The sequence below is a fragment of the Microplitis mediator genome, chromosome 9, assembly GCF_029852145.1.
Source record: "Microplitis mediator isolate UGA2020A chromosome 9, iyMicMedi2.1, whole genome shotgun sequence".
NCBI lineage: Eukaryota > Metazoa > Arthropoda > Insecta > Hymenoptera > Braconidae > Microplitis > Microplitis mediator.
In genome coordinates, this window is record NC_079977.1 from 8,637,929 (window position 1) to 8,662,066 (window position 24,138).

The 24,138-nt window shown below is 27.6% G+C and overlaps 1 protein-coding gene across 5 annotated transcripts in view; it reads right to left on the reverse strand.

The window, feature by feature from the left end:
* Positions 1-4,479: 4,479 nt before the first annotated feature.
* Positions 4,480-24,138, reverse strand: part of LOC130675058 (putative polypeptide N-acetylgalactosaminyltransferase 9) — a 207,098-nt gene continuing 187,439 nt past the window's right edge. For 4 of the 5 annotated variants that reach the window (XM_057480516.1, XM_057480518.1, XM_057480517.1 and 1 more), the window contains 7 exons: positions 23,307-23,620; positions 22,846-23,044; positions 19,209-19,378; positions 17,311-17,439; positions 10,312-10,422; positions 6,433-6,561; positions 4,480-5,175 (listed from right to left, as the gene is read on the reverse strand). In XM_057480516.1, coding sequence (XP_057336499.1) covers positions 5,035-5,175; positions 6,433-6,561; positions 10,312-10,422; positions 17,311-17,439; positions 19,209-19,378; positions 22,846-23,044; positions 23,307-23,620 — 1,193 coding nt within the window. In that variant the 3' untranslated portion in view covers positions 4,480-5,034. Of the gene's footprint in view, positions 5,176-6,432; positions 6,562-9,967; positions 10,073-10,311; positions 10,423-17,310; positions 17,440-19,208; positions 19,379-22,845; positions 23,045-23,306; positions 23,621-24,138 lie in introns of all 5 variants that reach the window. The other variant, XM_057480520.1, reaches the window with a different exon arrangement.

A 24,138-nucleotide genomic window follows, 5' to 3' on the forward strand; every position in this document is an offset into this window, starting at 1 on the left:
CAGTTTACCGTAATTCAAATTAACCAGAGTTGAATCTACTTAATATAACTAAAAAATTAATTAGACTTGTGTGAACCTAATACATAAATTAGGCTGTGTAAAAAAAAAAAATTTCTTTTGTTTAGGTCTTATAGTCTCAAAAGTTTTTATATTTTCGAAATATCAAACTGATTTTTCAGAAGGATTTTTTTTAGGTCCTAAAGAAACTTTCGAAGCTATGAGACGTGAAAAAAAAAATCATTTTTTTTGACACACCCTTATGTAGATAGAACGTATTTAGACTCAACACAAAAGAATATTAGATATTTATGTCACTCGGCTACAAGAAAGAAATTTATTGACAGTCGTGATGTTGCGACATGAGCCCAAGGTTTGAGGCGCGTGTTTACGAAGACGTGTAAAATTCGATGCATGAGCCGAAGGCCCTAGAGTTAATATTATTTAAAATTTACAATGAGTTAAAATAAAATGAGAAATATACAAGTTAATACATGTATTTGAATAGTAATAGTAAATTAGATGACAGTTTTAATTTGTTGATACATTGTAAAAGTCGTCAGTCGATAAATGTAAATTTTTTTCTTAAAGTATATTTTTTCTACTTTTGTCCAGTAAAATACACACGTACACTTGTTGTTATTAATGTCTGACCCCCGGTCTGGTCTGGGTTTCACAGTTCAGAGAGGCCATGCATTAATGAAAACGAGTATACAGTGTGAAGGCTGCAAAGTTTTGACTTTACGGCTTAGCCCAGTAAAGAGAATAATGCAGAGAACAATAAAACTAGAAGAGAAAATGCGTCTAGAAAGTCCCATAAATTCTTTTTAAAACTGCTACAAATTCGTATTTATGGACTTTTAGCTTCTTGATCGTTTTTAGTTGCAATTAAACCCTCTTTTAATAGATTTCTTTTTTTACCTTGTCCCCGGAAAAAACGAATTATATATGGCCATACATGACATATTTTAGGGTGTGTCAAAAAAATCGACTATTTTTTTTTTACTCGTTACACTGAAAAATAGGTTGCTAGACACCTCTAGAAAATTCTCACCAAAAATGAGCTCTTAATTTCAATAGGAAGATCCTCCGCATTACCGTTTTTGATTTTTTCCTCAGTCCACTAGAAACAAATTCATATTTCCCTCGTTAATTGATCGTACAGCAAAACATTATATACTTTTTGTGGAAAATTGAACGCTCTTCAAAAAAGGTTTCTTACATTTTTATCGTAAATTTCACCATTTAAAAAATCTTGAAGATTGAAGTTTGATTATTTTAAGATACATTTGTCTTTTGCTTCTGAATTTTTTTACTCGTGAACAAATAAGGATAAAAAAATGAGCAATACATACTTTTGTAGAAAATTAAATGTTCTACAAAAATGGTCTCTTATGCTTAGTCGATTAAATTAAGCGTTTAAAAAATATTCATTATCAAACTTCAATGCATACCGATCGTAACAGTTTTTGATAACTAATTCGGAAATTTTCAATTTAATTTATGAGTTTTGAGGAAATTTATACAAAGTTAAGTTTTTACCAACAGAGAAATGCTTCAAACTATATTTTAAGTTTTTTCTTTAGACGTAAGTATGTTTCGCTATATTGAAAGGAAGAAATTGTGCATCATTTATCGCTTAGAGTCAATTATTTATCAATTCCGAAAAACATAACGTTTTTCTTATAAATTTATTATGAAACGGATTAGTATGACAGAAAAAAGTGTTGAATTAGTCATAAGAAAGTTTTTTATTTCAATTATCAGCTGAATTATAAATTTTTTGACGACTCGAGCGGTTGCTCAAAAATATTTAAAATATTCACAGTTTAATTATGTCTGTTTTTTTTCTTGTCACGAAAAATATTACTAAAGGAAGAATAAAAAATTTCAGGAAAATCTAATATCAAAAAATTAATTTGTGAAGATCATTCGAGAATTCAGAAATTTATGTCAAACTTGAAATAAATTTTCACGATCCATTAAAATACAAATTCCATCCAATTTTTTTTTTAAATTAAAAAAATCACATTTAAACAGTGACTTGAATTTATTAAAAAAATTTTCTCAAAATGTTTTTTTTAACTCTGAGAAAATAAATTTGTGAATTCAAACTAAATTTAAAAATACAAAAGTTGATGTTTATTAAAAAAAAATTTTTAATAAATTTTTCAATGGCATTTTACTATAAATATGTCGAAGTAAAATAACAAGTGGAATATCTAGTAGAACTTATCACCCTCTTTGTAATTTTAACGGAATCCGCATGCGTGAGAATAACGAGCGATTTTCATTTTAATTTCGTATGTTAAAAAAATTCCTTCCAAAAAAAACAAAAAATATTTCATCGATAATTAAATTCTTCTACAATAACAATAACAATTATACGTACGATTACAATCACAATTACCTAGAACTCCAATAAATTATCAATAATCATAAATCGATATTCGAAATCATAACTGATTGCGATAATTTATAAATAAAATACAAGTAGGAAAGATATATAAACACTTAAATAAATAAAAAGGTCAATATATTTTTAACATAAAACAACATCAATTTATTTATTTAACATAAATGCTTGCATATCATGTAGATTTATAAGTATGATAATTATTTATGATAATTATATTCACATATACATAAAATAAGGCACATTTGATATAATTATTTATCGCATTCTTTATTTATTAATCAATCAATCAGCTAATCAATTAGTTCATTAATTAATTGATTAATTAATTGACTGTTTAATCAATTCAGCTTACATACATTTTTAACGCTCACATTTCGTTTTAATTTAAATCTTAAATCTTACAGATATGCTTCACCAAATGTATAAAATGCCATATATGTATATATTTTTTACTATATTTACATACATTCAAGGACATTAATTTATATATATTTTATATATATTCATATGTTTTTAATTAAATTAATGAAATTTGGAATAACATTCACTTTTTTCTTCTTATTCACTTTTTAAAAAACAATAAGAAAAAAAAATTTTTTTTTGTAAAAACATTTTTAGTTAACGTAAAAAAAATAGATATTGAATGTTAATTAATTACTAATTAATTTGTTTGTTTTAATACTAAGACATAGAAAATTTTTTTTAATTGATAATCGGGTAAAAATTTAAGTTAGACAAGGGCCAATTTTGTTTAACTTTGAGCTTAGATTTTAAAAAGAGTTTCTTTAGGTATTTTAGATTTTTTAAGAAATGCTAAATAAAAACTGAACTCGAATTTTATGATTATGAATATTTCAAGATACTATAAGGAATTTTCGATTCAAATTTTTGAAACAGCTGGAAAATTTATAAAAAACTTTAAAAAATTTTAATAATTTCAAATTTCTTTCCAGATGTAAACTTTTTATGAGAATTTCGGGTTTTAAATTTCAAAAATGGATTTTTTAAATTGCGGAAAGTTTGCAGTAAAATACGATATTTAGCGGTTCAACACGGTAATTTACCATAATGTGGATACGCTAGGGTTACAATCTTCCAGCAAAAAAAAAAAAAAATTATGAAAAACTTAAAATTTTTGAAGCTACAAGTTCAATCTTACTTAAAAAAATTTAATCGATACATAAAAATAATATTGATGATAATTACGTTTGAAAAATAATAAAAAATCTCAATTTCGTCTAACATCCAAATTCTAATTATTACAATCACAAGGAAAACTATTTAACCACTCAAAATTATCTCTGTTCTTTTGAAAAACAAAGAATTTATCCAAACATTTTACTATTTCTCCAAATTTAAAAACTCGCGCTCAAATTCATACTTGAAAAATCTTAAATTCGAAGCTACTGCTTATACTCAAAATCATCTCCAGTCTATTTATAATTAAAAAAAAAATAGAGTTCAAACTTCCTCTCGCTTCTTTTAAACGAATCAATCACTTCATATATTAATGTATATCTATCCAAAGATTTAATTTATTTATTAATATATATTTTTACCGAATTTTATCAATTTACATTACGTAAAAATTAAATGCTATACGATTGCATCGACTTTAAAGCTATTGGCACACGAGAAGTCATTAATTCGGGCATTTTTTAATTATTTGTTTTTATTTTAATTAATAATTATTTTTTCTTATGATTATTTTTTTTTATTTCATAAATTCGATGCAATCCAACTAATATATATTATATATATGTATATAATTTAACAATATTACAATTTCGGTATAACTCGACGTAATTTCTAATAAAATTTAAACAAAAAATTTACTAACACCGAATAAAATAAATAAAGATCGTTTTTTTTTATTCAATTCTTATTAATATTTTGATTATTTTAAATTTCTAAATATTTTTTAAACTAATGATACGTCGATAAACTGGCATTTAAATGTAATATACACGAATGTACAATGGAATGTTCCGTTACTATTAATACATGAGAAAAAAAATTAATTTGAATTCTTAAACTTTAAATATTATTATTTTTATTCGTAGTTTTATTAATATTTATTATATATTCATTGAATTATTTGATAATAAGAAAGGTAATAAAAGATAAACGAAACGTCGAATGCCATTAAATTTAAATTTAGCGCAAAGTTTCATCAATTGTTTATTAATAATTATAATTATTATAAATAAATAATTGTAACTAGTACGCAAGGAGAAAATAATGCGCAGTAATACATTTATTCTTCAATTTTAAAAAAATATTCCACGCAGTCGACAGTTCATTTGTCTGTAATTATATTTTTTTTTTTAATTTACCTTTCAAATTATCAATTATTATCTACTTAATCAATTAAATTAATGTCTTATAGTTAATAATCTTTATAATTATAAATTGGAATATTTACAAAACTTTCATGTGTGCGTATTATTTTAACGCATTAAAAATAATAAATCTCAACAACAACAAAAAATTTAATGCGTCAGATATTTAACGGCAGCATAACGTTGATATATCCTCGATTTAATAATGTCGGTTTTATGATTTGATATTAGTGACGATGATGATGATAATGATGATTTACGACGAGACAATCGGTATCACAGTTTTGATGAATTATAATTTTCTAGTGACCATTTTTGTCGAGGTGCACTTGGTGAACATTCTTCCATTAATAATCGTTGTTTACTTTCTGTTATTGCCATACATTTATCACTGCTTCCATGTCTTATTTGTTTTGTCTAAAAAAAAAAAATCATTACATTAATAATTAGTTATAAATTATTTCCCTGGTGGATCCGAATTCTAATAAATTACATTAATTTTCCGTAATTTACGATACTCGGAAGAATTACGGAATTTTACGATATAATACAGTATTCTACGGTAACCGTACGGTATTTCAAGGCAAAAGTACGGTATTCCACGGCAATAGTACAGTAGTTTTTGCGTAAATCGTAGCAAGGGAACGGTAATTTACCGTAATTTACGGTGATTGGAAGAATTGCAGTATTCTACGGTAAATGTGCGGTATTTTATGGCAATAGTACGGTATTTTGACGGAAAATCGCAGCAAGGAATGGTAATTTACCGCAATTTTCCATACTTTACGATAGTCGGAAGCATTATGGTAATTTTCGGTGAAATGCGGTATTCTACGGTAAATGTACGATATTTCGCGGCTATAGCGTGGTAATTTTATGGCAAATCACAGTAAGAGAGCGCGGTAATTTCCCGCACTTTACCGTAATTTACAGTATTAGGAAGAATTACGGTAATTTCGGGTAAAATGCGGTATTCTAAGATCAATGTGCGGTATTTCACGGCAATAGTACGGTAGTTTTACGGTAAATTGCAGTAAGCGAACGTTAATTTACCGTACTTTACAGTATTCGGAAGAATTACGGTTTTTTACGATATAATACGGTATTCTATGGTAACCGTGCGGTAATTATAGGCAAAATTAAGGTATTCCACGGCAATAGTACGGTAGTTTTCCCGTTAATTTACAGTAAGAGGCCGGTAGTTTACCGTAAAATTGCGGCAAGTCTGCGGTATTTTACCTAAAGTGAAATATTGCACTGCAAAAACTGTAAAAACAAAAAAGTATGTGGTGCTTATGGTAAAAAGGCCGCGATTTACGGTTGATGGCTGCATTTTAACGTAAACCGCCGTAAAATACCGTAAATGATCTATGTTACTGAAAATTCCCGTAAATTGCGGCAAATTTGCCATACAAATACTGTCTTTTACAGTAAAAGGCGGCAAAAATCGGGATATTACCGTAATTCGGATCCACCAGGGTTTTAAAAATTAGCCATGAACTAGACTCTAACCGCCGACTTTACAATCCGATTTAGAGTCTATTTCAAAGTCATTTTTTACTTGGATTTAAATTATAATAATGATAAACATAATAATTATCATTAATAATAATAATAATAATAATAATAATGATTATTACAGCTTAATTGATTGAATCGATTAGTAATAAATACCTGAGGATTGTAAATCCATTGTTGGTTTCCTTTACTACCATGGCAAGGATACAAAATGACATCAGTGCCGCTGTAGTCTAAACATGATTCATCACGACGTATTTCTCCAGTTTTACTCAGCATCCAGTACTAAATAAAATAATTATTCATTAACATTTATCCACTCATATTTAAATACTAAAATTTTTTTTATTAATCTTTAGTCGGTAATTTTTTTTTTAAACTAAATATTAATTGATTTAGACTTTTAATTGATTTTTTTTTATATTTAAATTGAATAGTTGATATTGATAGTAACTGTAAGTAACTGTTTCTTTAAGAGACAATAAATATTTAATTCAAATTTTGATGAAAAAAGACCATGAGATGGACTCGAACCATCGACTATACATTCGAGGTTTTTCGAGTCCTGAATTTTAATTGAATTTAATATTTTTGCTGAATTTAATACGTTAATTGTTACTTATAGTAATTATTAGAATTATTTTTGTAATTTATTATTCATGTCAATGTAAATTCAAATAATAAGAAAAATATTAAAAGTGGCGAATAAAAGTCTAAATAAAGTCTTCAATAATACATACTAAAATTATTTATTTAAATAGCGGCATGAAATATTAATCGATGATAACATTTTAAAAAAACTATGATAATTTTATATAATTTATTTAGTTAAAAGCAATTGACCTACTTCTGTGTAATTTCAATAGGAATTTTTTCTATATTTTTTAATAATTAAAAAATTATTGATGAAAAATAATAAAATGAAAATGCTTCAAGTTTCACCGCCGAATCAAATTAGCCGTAACTTTATTATCCATTCTCTAGTTTCAGTTCGAAGTTAATGAGCATCATACATCAGACATCGATAATTACATTCAAGTGGTAACGGAAATAGATCAAATATTTCTCATGTCAATTAGATATCATCCAATCAAATCTCTACATTCTCCACTTTTTATTTGATATAATATTTATTTATGATTTTAACTATTTTTATTTGATAAAAATTATGAATTCATACACGAGTGGTTCAAAAAAAATTTTTATTTCATTTTTCATTTTTACCTTTTGAAAAGTTGGTCAGAGTTTGAGTTCAAACCTTCATTTCAAAAAGTCACTCAAGAATTATGAAAACTTTTCAAATATTAAGTGAATCGAATCCATCTTTTTTTGAATTTTTTTATTACTATGATGAATGTTACTATATAAGAAGTAGATTGTCTCCTGAAAATTTTACATAAAAATATGAATTTTAAAAGAACGTGCACGAATTTCAACATTTTCAGAATTTTTTATAATTTTATGCGACGTTCAAAAAATTCATATTTTCATGTAAAATTTTCAGATCATTTACTTTTTTATATAGTAACGCTCACCGTAATAAAAAAAAATTCGTAAAAATAAAGACTCGATTTGCTTAATATTTAAAGAGTTGTTAGAAATTTTGAGCGGCCTTTTAAACTCAAGTTTTCGAACTCAATCTTGTTGATAAATTTTTTTTTTTTATCATACATTAATTTTTCATAGAGTAAAAAACACAAAATCTTTTATCAAAACTATTCAGAAATTTCAAAAACTCTTTAGCGCATTATGGAAAATTTTTTGACCTTCTGAAAACTTCTGGAACACGAAGATAAAAAATAACACCTACTGGAAAATTTTGCAAAAATAAAAAATTGTCTAGAGAATTTCATAAATTTTTTCAAATATCTAGAAAAAAAATTTCAAATTTGTAATATTTGAAAATTTCAATAATGTTTAACATAATTTCGGAATTTAACGAAAAAAAAATTAATCGGAGTTTAATTTAAGAAACAGCTCACAGTGGGTCAAAAAAATAATTATTTAAAAACATTTTTCAATCAATATATATTTTATGCCGCTATTTGTAACTTAAGTTTACTAAAATAAATAAATAAATGAATAAAAACATGCATCATGCTTAAGCTTTAATGGCAAAAAAAAAGCAATAAATAAATATGATAAAGACATGATAATAGTCACGTAAAATAAATAAATAAGTATTAAGATAACTTTTGCAATAAAGTATTACACAACGGGTGGTAATGGTGAGTTAAGTCGACAATTAATTAAAAGGATGCGTCGCAATTTAAAATGTTTATAAGATAGTAATTATAAATGTGACTATTTCTCTTCTATAATTATTGTTATTTCCATTATTGTTATTATTATTGTGATTATGGTGATTGTAGATGTAACATCACAAAGTAAAGATGGTTGTATATTGTACTTAGTATGTTCGTGTTACTCGACACTTAAGGATTGATGATGACTCGAGACTGATTAGAGTTTGCTGGTGATTACGACGCGCGAGTAAGACGAAGATTAACGTGATTCAATGTGTCACGTTTTATTTATACTTATTAAATGTTAGGTAAATATAATTAAAGCTTTTAAGGCATTTAATAAATTTTTTTATTTTTTATTTTATTATTTCAAGCATTAGTTGAAATTATGCATGCAGTAATTTAACTAAATTAAAACCAACTCCCGACCAACCTCATTTTTTTGTATAAATCTAGATAATTAAAAACGTTAGTCCAGTTCTGTACAAAAAAAAATCATCTATTGTATTAATAGTACTCTTTATTTCTTACAATCGTTAAAAAAAATTACGGAACTTAATAATTTTGTAACTTTGGTTAAAATTATCAGATTGGAATTTAAAAAATGTTTTGAAAAAAATATTTTAATTTCGCTGCAATTTTAGAGAAAAAATTGGAAGTTTGATATTGAAGTCAGCATACAAACGATATGATTTTTTTTAGTTGTAAGAATTTTTAATAAAGCCATGATTTCATTTAAATACAAATTTAATAAAATGCAAAAAAATTGACAAAAGAAAATTTAAAAAAAGGAAATTAGAGATACAATAATAAGTTTCTAAGTGAGTTCATTGGAAATGAATGTAATAAAATTTTTAGAATTACAATTAAAAGATTTAATCTATTAAATTTACGATAGAATTAGTTTGAAGTTTATTTTTGCGAAAGGAGTTAAAAATTTTTTTGTAATTTAATAAAACTAACTTATGAAAAAATCATCATATAAACGTAGTTTAGAAATAACGTGTCAACTGACAAAAATCGATTTTTGAGATTTTTGTTCCAAATGTTCCTTTAGTAACTAAAAGTTTTTGATTAGTTTAACGTTAAAAAAAATTTTTTTCTAATCGAATAAATAATCGACACAATTTAATTATCTGGGATAAAACTTTTTGCAAAATCTAGTTAAGTACCGAGTTGAAATTTTTTTATATGATTATAAATGAACGTTTTTTTTTACGAATATGATTGGAAAGTATATTTTTGAAACTTGAAAACGAATTGATTTTTATTTCAATACGATGATTTCAAACCAAAGTCACAGTGTTTTGAATGTTGGTAATTTTTGTTAGGAAAATAGCCCTTAAATTTCTGTTGTAGTATGAATAAATGTTAAATCCGAATGCCCCGGTTTAATTTAAAATTTATGATTTAAATAACTTCCGTGCAGTGTAATCATGGGATACCTGATTACCGCCTTGACGGTGACAAGGCCACAGCCCTACCGGTTGGTGAAGGTCTTCGGGTTTGCCTGACGAGTCTATACACACGTCTTTATCGAGGTGTCTTATCTGCATTTAAATTTAATCCAATAAAGTAACCAGTAACAATAACTAATACCCAATTGTACTCGCATATCATAACCGTCAATTTTAAAAACTAATAAATCTGCTCTTAAATTAAGTTAATAAACAATAAAACAAATGTAGTAACGAAAAAATTAAGTCCACGGGAGTTAGTTTTAAATGATATGGCGCATTAGATGACCTATAAAAACAAAAATAATTCATTTCATTGCTCGTATTTTTACCTGATTGCCGCCTTGTCGATGGCAAGGATACAAACCCACCGGTTTGTGTAAATCGGACTTACGAGCTGGTGAATCCAAACAAGTGCTTCCACCCTCGCCGAGATTACGAATCTATTTGTTAGTTATTCATTAGTTGTAGTTTCATTAATCATTATTAATGTGTATTAAACAATTATTTTTTAGTCATTCATTAATATCAAGAGACCAATATGTTATACATTACTTATTTTTTTATCAAGTAATTAAATAAATAATTATTTAATATCGACTTCAAAAATTAGAAGTCAAGTAACTAAAAATTTTTCGCGCACCTCAAACGCGAAGCGTTTAGCCCTATTCTCACTTAAAAATTTTTCACTGATTAACGCAAATTAAATCGAACATACTGTTGATATAATACGCTAAAATGTTACAATAGCGACATTGTTATAAATACCACACTCTGCCCATATAACAATCTGTTTCAATTCTTGAGCAAGTCTGCTCTCAAGATCGATAGGTGCTAATGTCTTTTTCTGCGTATGTGTCTTGCTGCAGATACTTGTGACCAGATTTAAATTGCAAGCCTAGTACAAGCCTTACACAAGAAATTTGAGCCAGATTATAACTCAATTCTGGAGGAAGACTATAGTTGAAAATAGTTGCGCATGGCTTGCTCAAGATTTGCTCAAGGCTCAAAATTGACCTTGAGCCGAACAGATCTTGAGCAAGCCATGCGTAAGTACCTACTGTAAGTTACTGGTGCAAGAAATGCGTCAGACACTGTTTCTTTACACGTGTTCAAGATATCTTTAATATTCTTGCGTACGTTACCATGAGCAAGAGATACACAAATCTTGACATAGGTTTCTTGATACACGATGTTGCGAAAGACACATACGTAGAAAAAAATACTAGCAGCTAGGGGTCTTGCTCAAAATACTTACTTCAGAATCTTGCTCAAACACGTGTTACTAGGGATACTAAATGAATATAATTTTATTCTAAGTCCATAAACTTTGATATTAATGTCAAAAAGTTGAATTTAATTTTTATTTTCAGTGATATCAGCCGGTTTTTACGTTTTTAAATTCTTGTTAACACAATACTTCTCAAGAATAAATTAATTAGTCTTGTTATTTTGGTATCAGTTTTAAATTTTGATCGAAAAGAACCCCAGTAAAAGTAATTATCGAAAAATTTTTATCGTCAATTTATAATAAGTAAATTAAAAATATAATTGACGGCAAGTTGACTAAATTAACTGATATTCTTTTTCTTCTTGTCTATCGTATTATGTTTTGTTACTATTCTTTCTCTCTTTCACGAGCTAGCGATATAACCTCATAGTATAATATAGTTGGACCAGCGAGACTTTGCGTTTCAGATATTATCGGTTTTTTACTCCCACCATCGAGGCACCTGCCTTAGGTATTAAATTTAGATGGTGGAGGCAAAAAACCGAAAATATCTGAAACGTAAAGTCTCGCTAATCCAACTATAAAAAATGGCCATAATAATATGGTAATCATCATAGAAAATGACGATTTTATTTAACAATGTTGAAGTAACAACAATAATAATGAATTTTTAAATTCCATTATCTCAACTAATGACTTGACTCAAAAATGTTTTCTCTTGATTCAAGAAAATCATTTTCTTTAAAATGGTATTCTTGGTTCAAGATTTTTTCTCTTTAATCAAGTTAACTTTTTGTCAGTGTAATAAATTAGAATATTAAGTAACAAAGTTTAACAATATTACTTTTTTAAAATAATTTTTTCGATCAATAAATTGATAATTTTCTCTAATGTATTGTCTAGACGTCACGTATTGTAATTAGTGAATATTTGGTATTCTATGTGTTCGAGGTGTGCACTAATTTATTTAAATAGTGATAGCAATATTTTTTCTCTTGATATTAATAAAAGATTCAATATTAAAAAAAAAAATGTAAAACATAAAAAATACATTTATATGATTATTATTATTGAGTAACAGGAAATGTGGCAAATATATCTGTAATGAAGGTAGATAGTAAACGTGTGACACTTATATGATAAGGTAATATCAGCAAATCCGGATTACTGTGTACGCTAAAAATTTAGCTTACGTAGTCAGTCTACAAAACTATAGAATAAAGTCTGGTAGAATTGGTCTTGGGTCTTGGTGAATTGCTGGATGCTGCTTCATAACTCTCAATCTCTATCTCTGTCTCAATCTCAACCTATATATCTATATATACATAAGGTCTCTGTGTAAAAAAGGAAAAAAAAAATAATGATTCATCGTTTATAGTCGTCGGCAGTGATGAAGTTCCACAGGTCTCGGTCCAGCATCTTCTTCCTTTTTCTGGCTCATGAGTTTTCTGTAGGTGAATTAGCTATGAAAAAGTGAATTAAAATGACCTGGAGGCTTTCATTTGCAGATGGAGATTATTAATGAACATGTATGGATAAATTATTAGTGACCTAAGTATACCTATAGAGCTTTATAGCTTCATATATTTTTGTATGAGTGTTTGTGCGTGTGTTCGTATTCGGTCGGTTGTGGCATATGGCGCAGCATTAAAAGAATTGATTAAAGTTGATTGGATTACTTAGCATTTTAAATGAAAACTTTCCGAGTTTTATTTATATATTTTAATAATGTATTTATATACATTATTCATTGTGATAAATCATTAATTTATTTAATTATTGATTGCATCGTTTCATATGTATGATGTTCAGATCAATGCGGTGAAATAAATTTATAATGTACTCATAAGAGAGAAAAGTAATTTATTTTTCAGTACCAAGGATTCTTCATAAATTTTTAATAATTTAGAGTTCATTTAGTAAATACTTAAAACTGGTATGAAATATTTAATGCTACCAATGACACTCATTTTAATTTTTAATTTAATTAACCAAAAACGAAGGAAATGGATATTTTGCATTTTTTAATAGCAATTTCCTTAGGTTTGTAGATAAAATTGAATCTACAGGAAAAAGGATTAAAGATTAAAAATGTCAAGAACGTTTTCAAGCTTTTATCGTTAGTAGCATTTGCCTTAGACTCATGCAGCAAAAAAAAAATTAATTAATCTATAAACAAAGATTTTAACAGTTTTGATATTTTTATAACGATTGTGTCTTTGAATTTAATATTTTGTATTATTGGTAGCGATTGCCTTTGGCCCAAGCAAAAAATTTCAGTAAAATATTTTACAGACAAAAAAATTAGTATAAAAAAAAATTCGTTCCAAAAATGTTACAAAAACATTCCTGACAGTGACTTCCAAAATTGATACAGTTCTGAACTTTGAGTTGAATATGTTTGGAACTTTAAAATAATTAAAAGTGCGAAAAAATTTCAACTAGCGTGGACTTTTCTTTGCGGGTTAATATTATTTTTTTGGAAATTTTTTAAGCAAAAATGATTTGAATTAACAATTTTGTGAGTTCATAATAAGTTCAGAATTAGCTCCAATCACTTATTTTTGGAACTATTGTTGAACGAGTCCGAAAAGTGTAAAAAAACTTTTCCAAAAAGTTCTAATAAAAGTCATAAAATGTTCATAAATATTTTCAAATCATTTTTATTTATTTTGTCTCATACCTGAATAATTCTGGTAAGAGTCGAAAATGTTTATAATTCTTAATTAACCCTTCGTCCGTCGCGCTATGAGCGCAGCACCGCAATTTGTATTAAAAGATTATTTAAAAAGAAAAAAAAATTTCCTAGTCTTTTGAAATTTTATGAGTTCTTCTACTGAACGTTTTCGTATCGCATGAATGAATGATAATTATTTTTTCGATATTTTAAATATTTTAAAAAAAATTTTTTTTTGTTAGAAAACCTGAGAACCGCGGCGATGTGCCGCTGACGCGAGTAAACTCGGGAGTTGAATTTGTTTGGATTTTCTGCGCAGTGTTGCTAGTTACCACCAGCGACTCATTTTCAGCTTATTTAATTTATCTCTTTCTTTAATATTTTTATTTAATATGAAATTTTTATTTTATTAAAAAATTAAAAAAAAATTTAGTCCTATACGCTTGGGTGGTTTTAATTTTTTAAAATCATAGTTATGATACTTGGCAACACCGAAATATTAAATACATGGCGGGGGAACGACGAACAAAGGATGACGAGACCACGCGACGGACGGAGGGTTAATTCCTTTTTTTTTAATGTTCTTCAAACCCAAAAAATTGTCGAAATATTTTTACCCAAAAAATAAAAAAAAATAAAACGCGCACGAAAAGCCTGCACCAGTTGAAAATTGCTCTTTTTCAAAGTTTTAAAAATGTTCAGAATTGTCTCAATTTTCGTTCACTGGATGAATGTTTTTGGAACATTTCCGGAATGAATTTTTTTTACACGGGTATAGATAAAATTGATATTTTGCATATGTTGGTAGTATTTTCTTTAGGGACGTGTAAAAAATTAATCTACGACAAAAACATTAAAATTAATTATTATCAGGAATGTTTTTGAGGTTCAAATGATATTTCATTACTCATATAAATGATTTCACAGAATTGTTGCATTTGTCTAAGGCTCGCTCAGCAAACTTGACATTTCGTCTAACTTTTCTTTGATCTTCAAAATTTTATTGCTTAGTTTAAATTTAATCCTTCTTAGTTTTGTGTTTGATGATTGTATTTTATTTTACTTAAATATGTGTCGTTTAAAAGTTATAACACTGAAAAAAATCGTACGGGCAAAATTAAATGGATTCCTATGAAAGTGTTAGAAATTTTAGTTTCCATAGACATTAGCTTGTTCATAACAGTAGTAATTACTACAAAAAGCGTATAATATACCGGAAATCACATTTTACCGGACGCTGTTAAGATTTCTGTGATATTTAAAATTATTAACGTGTAGTCCACACACATTTCCGGGGTAGAGTGGAACCCAAAACAATTCCGAATTGTACTCACTGGCTATACTACTCCGTTATATATACTCGGAACAGAGTTATGTTTACGTTGACTATAAATTCTCAAGAGAGACTCTAGGTTGTGTGATTCAGACGAGGCCAGGATCCAGAAAAAAAATGAATTTGTGTAGCAAAAAAAAACTTACGAATAAATAAATAAATGAAAAAGTAAATTAAATTAAATTTATAATATAAAACATTGAAATGTCTGAGTACTGAGTGTCGGGTTCCATTTACTTTAAAATAAAATTATATAAAAATAATATATAAAAAAAAATTATTCAAAATATGAAGAATCCAACGACGCGTATTAAAATAATTATTGCACTAGGCTATTCTATAAATTATAAAAACTTTTTTTAGAAACAAAAAAAAAATTAAACTTTTTGTCCTGACTTTTTTATTTTAATTCCTACGCTCTCGCCTGTGTAAAATTATTTAAACGCAAAAAATACTCACATTGGAGATTGAGTGAGTTGAAAATAATTCGCTTGTCCGTTTAGTAATTTAATATTTAAATATTTAATTTAAATTATTATTTATTTTTAAATTTATTAATTAAAAATTATTTAAAAATTTCATTTCTTTTCAATGACTTTAAAAACTATGAATTTATCTCATATATTCTCAAAAATATAAGTAACTAAAATTGCTCTTTAAAATTTGGTTATTAACATCCCGCTATGAAAATCAACGATTTTCGAAAAATTCAAAAAGTCATTGTCTTCACCCCGATTTTCAAAAATCGAATTTTCATAAGATTTCGATGTGTTGAGTCCTTACACGGAAAAAATGAACTGGTACTGCAACAGGACATGTCCCTGTAGCTGCAACAGGAAATCCCTGTAGTATTCCCAAGATCAGTCCTAGTGCAGTTACAGGAATAGTCTTGGCTTCGTAATAATTATAATAATGTGAATTACTGGAATTGAGAATCAACGCCGATGAAAAATATTTTTTTACTACATTGGGTAGGTTCGATATCAATTTTCATTTGCTACTGTTGGTCACCACATTTTTAACTGGTTTGTGTCAAGAGTATTATTTAAATGTGTTGGTAACTCAAGAAAATGGAAGAAAAAATAATAATGTTTACTTTTAATAATTTACCAATAATTAATTGGTTTAATCTATAAATTTAATTATAAATATATTAATAAATATATTTATATTTTCATATATTAAGAAATATGAATTTGGTTATTTTTTCATTTATTATTATTAATTCAGTTATTGTTACTATCTATTTAATAGTTTATTAATTAATTATAATTAAATTTAATAGTTATTAAGTGAATTAATAATACTTTAATATGTATATTAACAAAAAATAAAAAATTAATCCTGTAGTTGCAACAGGATTTTTTCTATAGCTGCTACAAGACTAGCTCTGTAGCTGCTACAGGACTAGTCCTGTAAATACTGCAGTACATTCCTGTTGCAGTGACAGTTCTTTTTTTTTCCGTGTAGCAAACTATTCTGACTATTTTCAGGATCATGTCCGAGTGTCTGTATATATGAGTGGTTATGTAGGTGTGAACCCTATAACTTTTTAACTAACTAACCGATTTGAATTATTTTTGCGGTAATCGAAAGATCTTAATAGCCATCAACTTTCCTATAATTTTCAAATCATTCGATTGAATAGACTCTGAAATAATTAAAAAGTATGGAAAAAAACATATTTATATAATCTTCTTATGAGCATGTATACATTTATATAATTAATCCTTCATTAATTTCATGTAAATGGTATTGGAAGATTTAACGTGTATTGGTATTATTTTGAACTAATCATCAATCAGCTTTGATAAGATTTAGTCATAATAAGCATGATAATTCATAATGTAATAGAATGAAAGCCTCTAAGTCAGCTTAATTCAAACAACGATAGTTCAAAGCACGTGAATTCAATAATTTGTATGCTCCATAGCATAACGTTGTACTTAATATCAAAGTTGTCATTTGCATCTGACGGATTAAACTGAAAAACTTATTTTAATGATCGCATAATATTCAACGATATGTACGAGACATGATATACAAATATATAAATGCATAATATTAAGTTTAAATATTAAAGTTTATACCTCGCCGGAAGCAACAGCTTCTCCTGGAATAAACAGCTCCGGGTATACGTTGTCAAGGTACCATTTGAATGACTTACATCCAAGTTTCTTCCTTAAATCTTTACGCTCCGACACGTCTCCGTAATTACCCTATTGCAATATTATATTTTAGAAATTACTTGGGTTATTTAATATAATTTTAAGTTAAATTAAAATTAATATATAAGATAGAAAATCAGTAATCGACCGTGGCCCGGTTCCTGAACTTTTAAACATTTTTTTGATTAACGAATTTAATAATTCGGAACTTCGGATTTTTGAGTTATGTAGAAAGTTATAATTATCCGCAAATTAAGAATAATTCAATCGGAATCTGATGTTAAATATTTAATTTTGAACTTACATGTGAATAATGAAAAAATGTTTATTTATTATTACGTCTTTCAAAATTAAAGTTTGCATGATTCGTAAATATACTTAGTATGTTCTGAATATTTACAACGTTGTTATTCAGAATTCAATGTTATATCAACAATGATTGAATTTTTTGTTTCAATAAATTTTTCGTTACAATTATAATAAATATTACTTTTCAAACAATAAGTTTTGAACATCAATATCATACACTACAGAAATTGGGAGTGAATTCGAAGTTATTACGGATTTTATTTAAATCTAAAGTCACTCCGTCACTCAGAGTTTCGGAGTTTGAGAAAAAATCACTCTGCATACGGGGGTAAAGGGGGAGGGGGGTTGATCTTTAAGCGGATCAATTTTCGAGTGAACTGGATTTTATTTAAATCCGCATCCACTTCAATTTGGAGTTTCAATATTAAAGTAAACTCCCTTATAAATGAATTTCACTCTGAAGGGATTAAATAAATATACAGTCATCCGCTCTGCATTCACTCCGGATTTAATCCACGTTTACTCCGCTAATTTTTTACAGTGTATGTAATTATAAACAACAAATGTTGATATTCGAATCGTATTACTATTGTTACTGTATTGTTATCAAAATAAGTAAAAAAAAAAAATAAAATAATTATATTCAAAGTATTACACTATCGATAACTTTAATTTATTTAATTGTTTTTGTTGTAATAATAACTTGCATCAAAAATTATCTTTTCTCACCTCCGGGCGGAAAGCGTCAACTTTCGTCCCGCTGTGCAAAACGAAGTTGCCGCTTTCCGCCTCCGTCGAGGAGAAAAATAGTATACACTCCTCGGGAAGTAAATAAGAAAGCCTCAGATCACATGTTTGTTGACCTCGGCTTCGCCTCGGCCAACAATTACATGTGATCTGAGACATTTCTTACTTTACTTCCCTAGGTGTGTAAAATACTATTTCTCACTCTCACCTCCGGGCGGAAAGCGTCAACTTTCGTCTGTGCAAAACGAAGTTGTCGCTTTCCGCCTCCGCCGAGAAGAAAAATAGTATACACTCCTCGGGAAGTAAATAAGAAAACCTCAGATCACATGTTTGTTGACCTCGGCTTCGCTTTGGCCAATAGTTACATGTGATCTGAGACATTTCTTACTTTACTTCCCTAGATGTGTAATGTACTATTTGGAATCAACATTTGGTTTAATTTGAGGGTCAATAACTAGGTCACGATGATTAAAAACCGCAACATTAATTATTAATAGTCATAAACTGGGTCCATGAAAATGAATTTTTTATGAATGATTTGAAATCGATCACTTTTTTCACAAATAATAAAACTTATTAAAAATTTAGGATGAAATGCTTGAAGAGGTCACTGATAAAACATTTAATTTTTTTGTTTTATAACTGATATTATCACATATATTTTTATAAACGTCAGCCGCAATCTTTAAAAGTTCAGAAACTGGGTCACTTACCTTATTCGTAAATAGTAAAATAATTTAATTAAAATATACATGAATATTAACCTTATCATGACCTATACGTTGATAATAATATTGTGCATATTCATCTAACCACACCTCACTCAATCTAATACTATTTCTCTTGAGCACGTTTACTCCACTTCTCCATTTGTATGGCGAACGTTTCCTGAAGATGTGACCGACATGCGAGCATGGCACTATTTCTAAAGTACCTATAACACGTACACAAATAAAATCATTATTAAATAATAATGACTTTAAAAAAAAAGTTATTGATTGTCCTGAATAGACGTGGTTGTTTTATTTAGTTGACTTTAATTGATTTTGTGTGGTTCCAAGTAAATATTTCGTGATATAAATAATTTATATGCTTGAAAACAAGTTGTTGAATAGTTCAAAGGGTTGTTAATTTTTAAGGATTAATTTTAGAGCACGTTTCATGGAAAACAAAGTTGCAGGAAATTATATTTCCTTTTAATGATCATAAATAACATACGTTCATTTAATATATTTTCAGAAAGGTTAACAGCCGAAGTACTCTATAAACTTTGATATGCAAATTTCAATTTAAAATAATTTTTTAATTAGTAATATCTCAGTAATAATGCAATATTACAGTTTATTTGTAATAGTTAGAAAGGTAATTCTAGTCTCTATAACTTCAGTATGAATAAGAAATTTTATGAAATCAATAATTTAAAAGATATAGCCATTCCAAATTTATTAGAAAAAATATTAATACTTAATTAAAAACAATTATCCGTTTTTTTAAATGACACTAACTTTCAAGTAATTTAATTTAAAGTACTTTTTAACGAAGAAAAAAAGAAAAGGTGTAGGAAATTTAATTTCCTTTCTTGTAATTATATATGAGAACGATATTTTATAAATTTTTAGCAATATTAATAATTAAAGTATGAATTAACAATAAAGTCTCGTTATAGCACACCTAAAAGCGAACCTACTTATGGTACGCTCACTATAAACCGCATATAAATTTCATGTACACGGAGGGAAAAATATCGTCAAAGACTATTCAATGTATCTTCACATGACGTATCGTCAGAATAACGATTCGTATGCCGTGTTTAAAAATACTCACATGTTAATTTAAGGCCATTCTCAAATAGTGCCCCCCTCCCCATTTTTTAAAATATTCAATGACTTTCAATTGTAATAACTGCATTAAAATTTTGATAACTAATTAAAAAAAAGTTTAAGCACACGGAAAATAATTGTAGTATCATTTACTACAAGATTGCAGTAAATGTTTTTGTAGTTACAAATATCATATAAATGATAACAGTTACTAAATATGCGTCAAATTTTACTAAGTTAATAAGTTGAATTTACTCCTATCTTGCGGTTAATTCTACTGCACACTGCAGTAACAAATACTCCAGGCGGGAGTTGAGATTACTACAGAAGCAGCAGTTCTCGCTATTTCGCCATTTTGGGGTTAATCTGTTGTGTATATATGTTTATTACAACGTCTCATAAATAATCATCTGGCAATTTATTGAAAATTAAATAATTAATTTTATGATAAAAAATGTCGTGAAAAAAAAAATCAAAATTTCGATAGCTTTTTTACTTTTAAAAGTTGGAAAAAAAATTGGCTTTCATGTTATTGGATAAAATTTCTATTTTATCTTTTTTGATGTTTTTGATGTATTTTTTTTTTTAAAGTACATAAAAAAACGAACAATTTAAAAAAAAAATTTAATATGGCCTAGCATGGGTGGGCACCACTTGTAAATAATTACCATGTTTAGTATATAGAAATAACTCAGTAAGTGATTTTTAAAAATAATTTATAAAAATTTTAGGTTATATACCGTTTATTTTTACGTAACCGCATATTGAGTAAATTGAACTACAGTTAGAGTTACAAATACCGCATGCTGTGGCATGTATTACTTTTTTCGATAGTTGACACTCAACTACAATATTGCAGTAAATCTAATCACAATTTGAAGTTGTCTCATGTCATACTACAGCCTGTGGTAAATGGAACTCCAGTTGTTGTTGCCACTACTACAATTTATTTTCCGTGCATTAATTGAAAAAAGGGCAACGCAGTTACAATTTCGTCGAGACATAGATTTGAAAAAAAATTATTTACAGTTGATATGAATTAGGAGTTAAACAAAATTTGTTAAATAAATGTCAGTAAAATCTTCATGTCAATATTATAATTTGGAATGTCAAATTTGTTAGGCGAAAATTTATTTAATAAACTTCGTTTAACTCCTTATTGATTTTAACTGTGAGTAATTTTTTAAAAAATCTATACTTCGGCGAAATTGTAACTGCGTTGTCCTTTTTTCAATTAATGCTTCAATTTTTTTAAATCAATTAATAAAATTTTAATACTGTTATGACAGTTCAAGGTCATTGAATATTTAAAAAATTAGGGGGCTCTGTCGGAGAATGCCCTTAACAGTCTATATAGTTGTCCCATAGAAAGTTTGAGATTTTGCCCTACCGCAATCATTCCTCCTCTACTGAAATATTTGGATTTGCGCATGCGCAGAATATCTTTTTCAGAATATTATAGTAGAAGGGGAAAGAACAATGGTGGGAACAAATCCCAAGCTTTTTCCGGGACGACTATAGTATCGTTAATTTAAAGATATGGGGCATTCTATGCCAAATCACCGAGGTTTTGACTCGACCCCCTTCGATTTCGCTGAAACTTTTTTATCATTTTCTATCCTACCAAAGACATTTTTCTGAATTTTTTCAGATTTTTTTACCCAACCCAAAAAAAGTTACGAATTTTTGAAAAAAACCGCTCTTTTTTTTTTTTAAATTGCTATAACTTTCTCACCAATTAACCTTTTGGCACTTTTTTTTTTTTTTCAAAATTTGTGTTTTTAAATGTAGTTTTTAGAAAAAAATACAAAAAATTTTTTGGAAGTCACGATATATGAAATATTTCAGTTTTTTAAAAAAAAACGTCATTTTTTTGAAGTCCGAAACCTTCGATTCTCAATTTTTTCGTCTCAAAAAAAACTTCAACTAAGACAGTATTCAACCCCGCTATTCCCATTTTGTGCCGACTTTCCTTTATATTTTTTTTTTTCGATTGAAAATAAAAAAATTTCTAAATTTGGCTTATTTTTTATGACTTTGCGCTAAAATTTTTTTGGATTGATTTTAAAAGCTCAGAAGTTGAATAAAATTGTACAAAAACAATGGTAAAGTGTATTAGGGGCAAGGATTAATTTTTTCGGAGGAAAATTCCTAATTTTTAAATATAGTAAAACCTAAACTTACAATTAACTTTCTCAATAAGACAATTTATAGATAAACTGAGAAAAATAGAGATAGCCTTATAGACAGTTTTTGATCAAATTGAACGGAATTTCTATTTTTGTTTTAACATGAGCGTTTAAGGTTCCTACTTAAATATTTTCCGAATCTTTTATAAATTTTATTGAGCTTTGTAATTATTAAAAAAAATTAATTCCTGAAACAATGACTGACAGTACAAATTAACTCGACTTTGGACAAAAATACGAATAGAATGTGAAACATTTATGAAAAATGAAAAATAGATAAAATCAATTGGCGAAATACGGTCGTGATATTTTACATTTTTAATTTCGTTCGATTTTTTCCTGTAAGCTTTTTTTAAAAATAAATATTTAACAGTATAAATAATATATATTACCTCCACACATCCAAGTTTTAAAAGACAGTTCTAAATTTTCACCACCCCAAATGTCAAAGCCGCTATCGTAAGTTCCAAGACGTTCGAAGAAAGCGCGATCGATTGCAAATAAACCACCGGCCATAGTCGGCGACCAAACAGGTTCTGCTGAATTTTTATGACGTTTTTTCTCACGATCTGGTACTGCATGCCAGTTAAACTTTAATAATAAAATATTATTTATAGACATAAATATAAATATAAATTTATAAACTTTGTGCTTATCAAATTTGCGCATCACTAATTTAATTAAACAGATAAAATATCAAATATAAAACTTTATTTTATGTTTTAAAATAAAATAAAAGTTGACAGTATGAATTACTCATTTAATTAATTAGTCAATTAGCTAATGAAGTTATTTAGTTTGATGATAAAATTTATAGTGAAAGTTAGTCATATAGCTTTTCAGTGCGATTTACCTGGAGGTTCCAATCGAACCCGCCAACATTAACGCCGCCGGAATCACGCCAATGATACTCCAGCGTCGTGTCGTCGATGACATCAATAACTGGACATACGACGGTTGTTGGATCACGTGCAATACGATCCAATAAGGGTTCCAACCAGCCCTCAGTACACTCGCAATGGCTGTCTAAGTAAGTGAGAACAGGTGCTGTGGCAGCAGCAGCTCCCAGCAGACGGGCACGAATTAATCCTTCACGTTTTGACGCTCGTATTATTTTAACTTTTGGATAATTCATCATGTAATCCAATAATTGTCTTTTCAAATGAGCTAAAAGAAATGTGAGCTATTAATAATGATTATTTAATAATATATAAGGTGACAACTATTTGCCACATTTTTTAAATCTAGAGATTGAATAATTTTGAGAGCTTGGGAATTTATAAAATTATTAAAAATCAATAATAGCTAGTAAAATTGTTAATATTAATTGGCTGTGGATTTTTAAAGAATAAGATGGCAAATTTTTTTTCTATTTGAGTTAATTTTTTCTTAATAAATTTCATTGAATTCATAAATAATTACTTATCGGTAGACAACAATTGTTATCAATAAGTTTATTTTATTTAACATGGTGGCCCCAATTCTGAAAAACCTTGAAAACCTGGAAATGTCAGGGAATTATAAATATACTGGAAAAATCTGGGAAAAGTCAGGGAATTTCGTCACAAAGCTGGCAAAATTTTTATTTTCTTTTTTTTTAACTGAAAAAATTCGATAAATTTTTTTTCCTGTCAAAACTCTTCAAAAAGTGGCGCGGCACGAATGCCATTGTAAAATCATTTTTA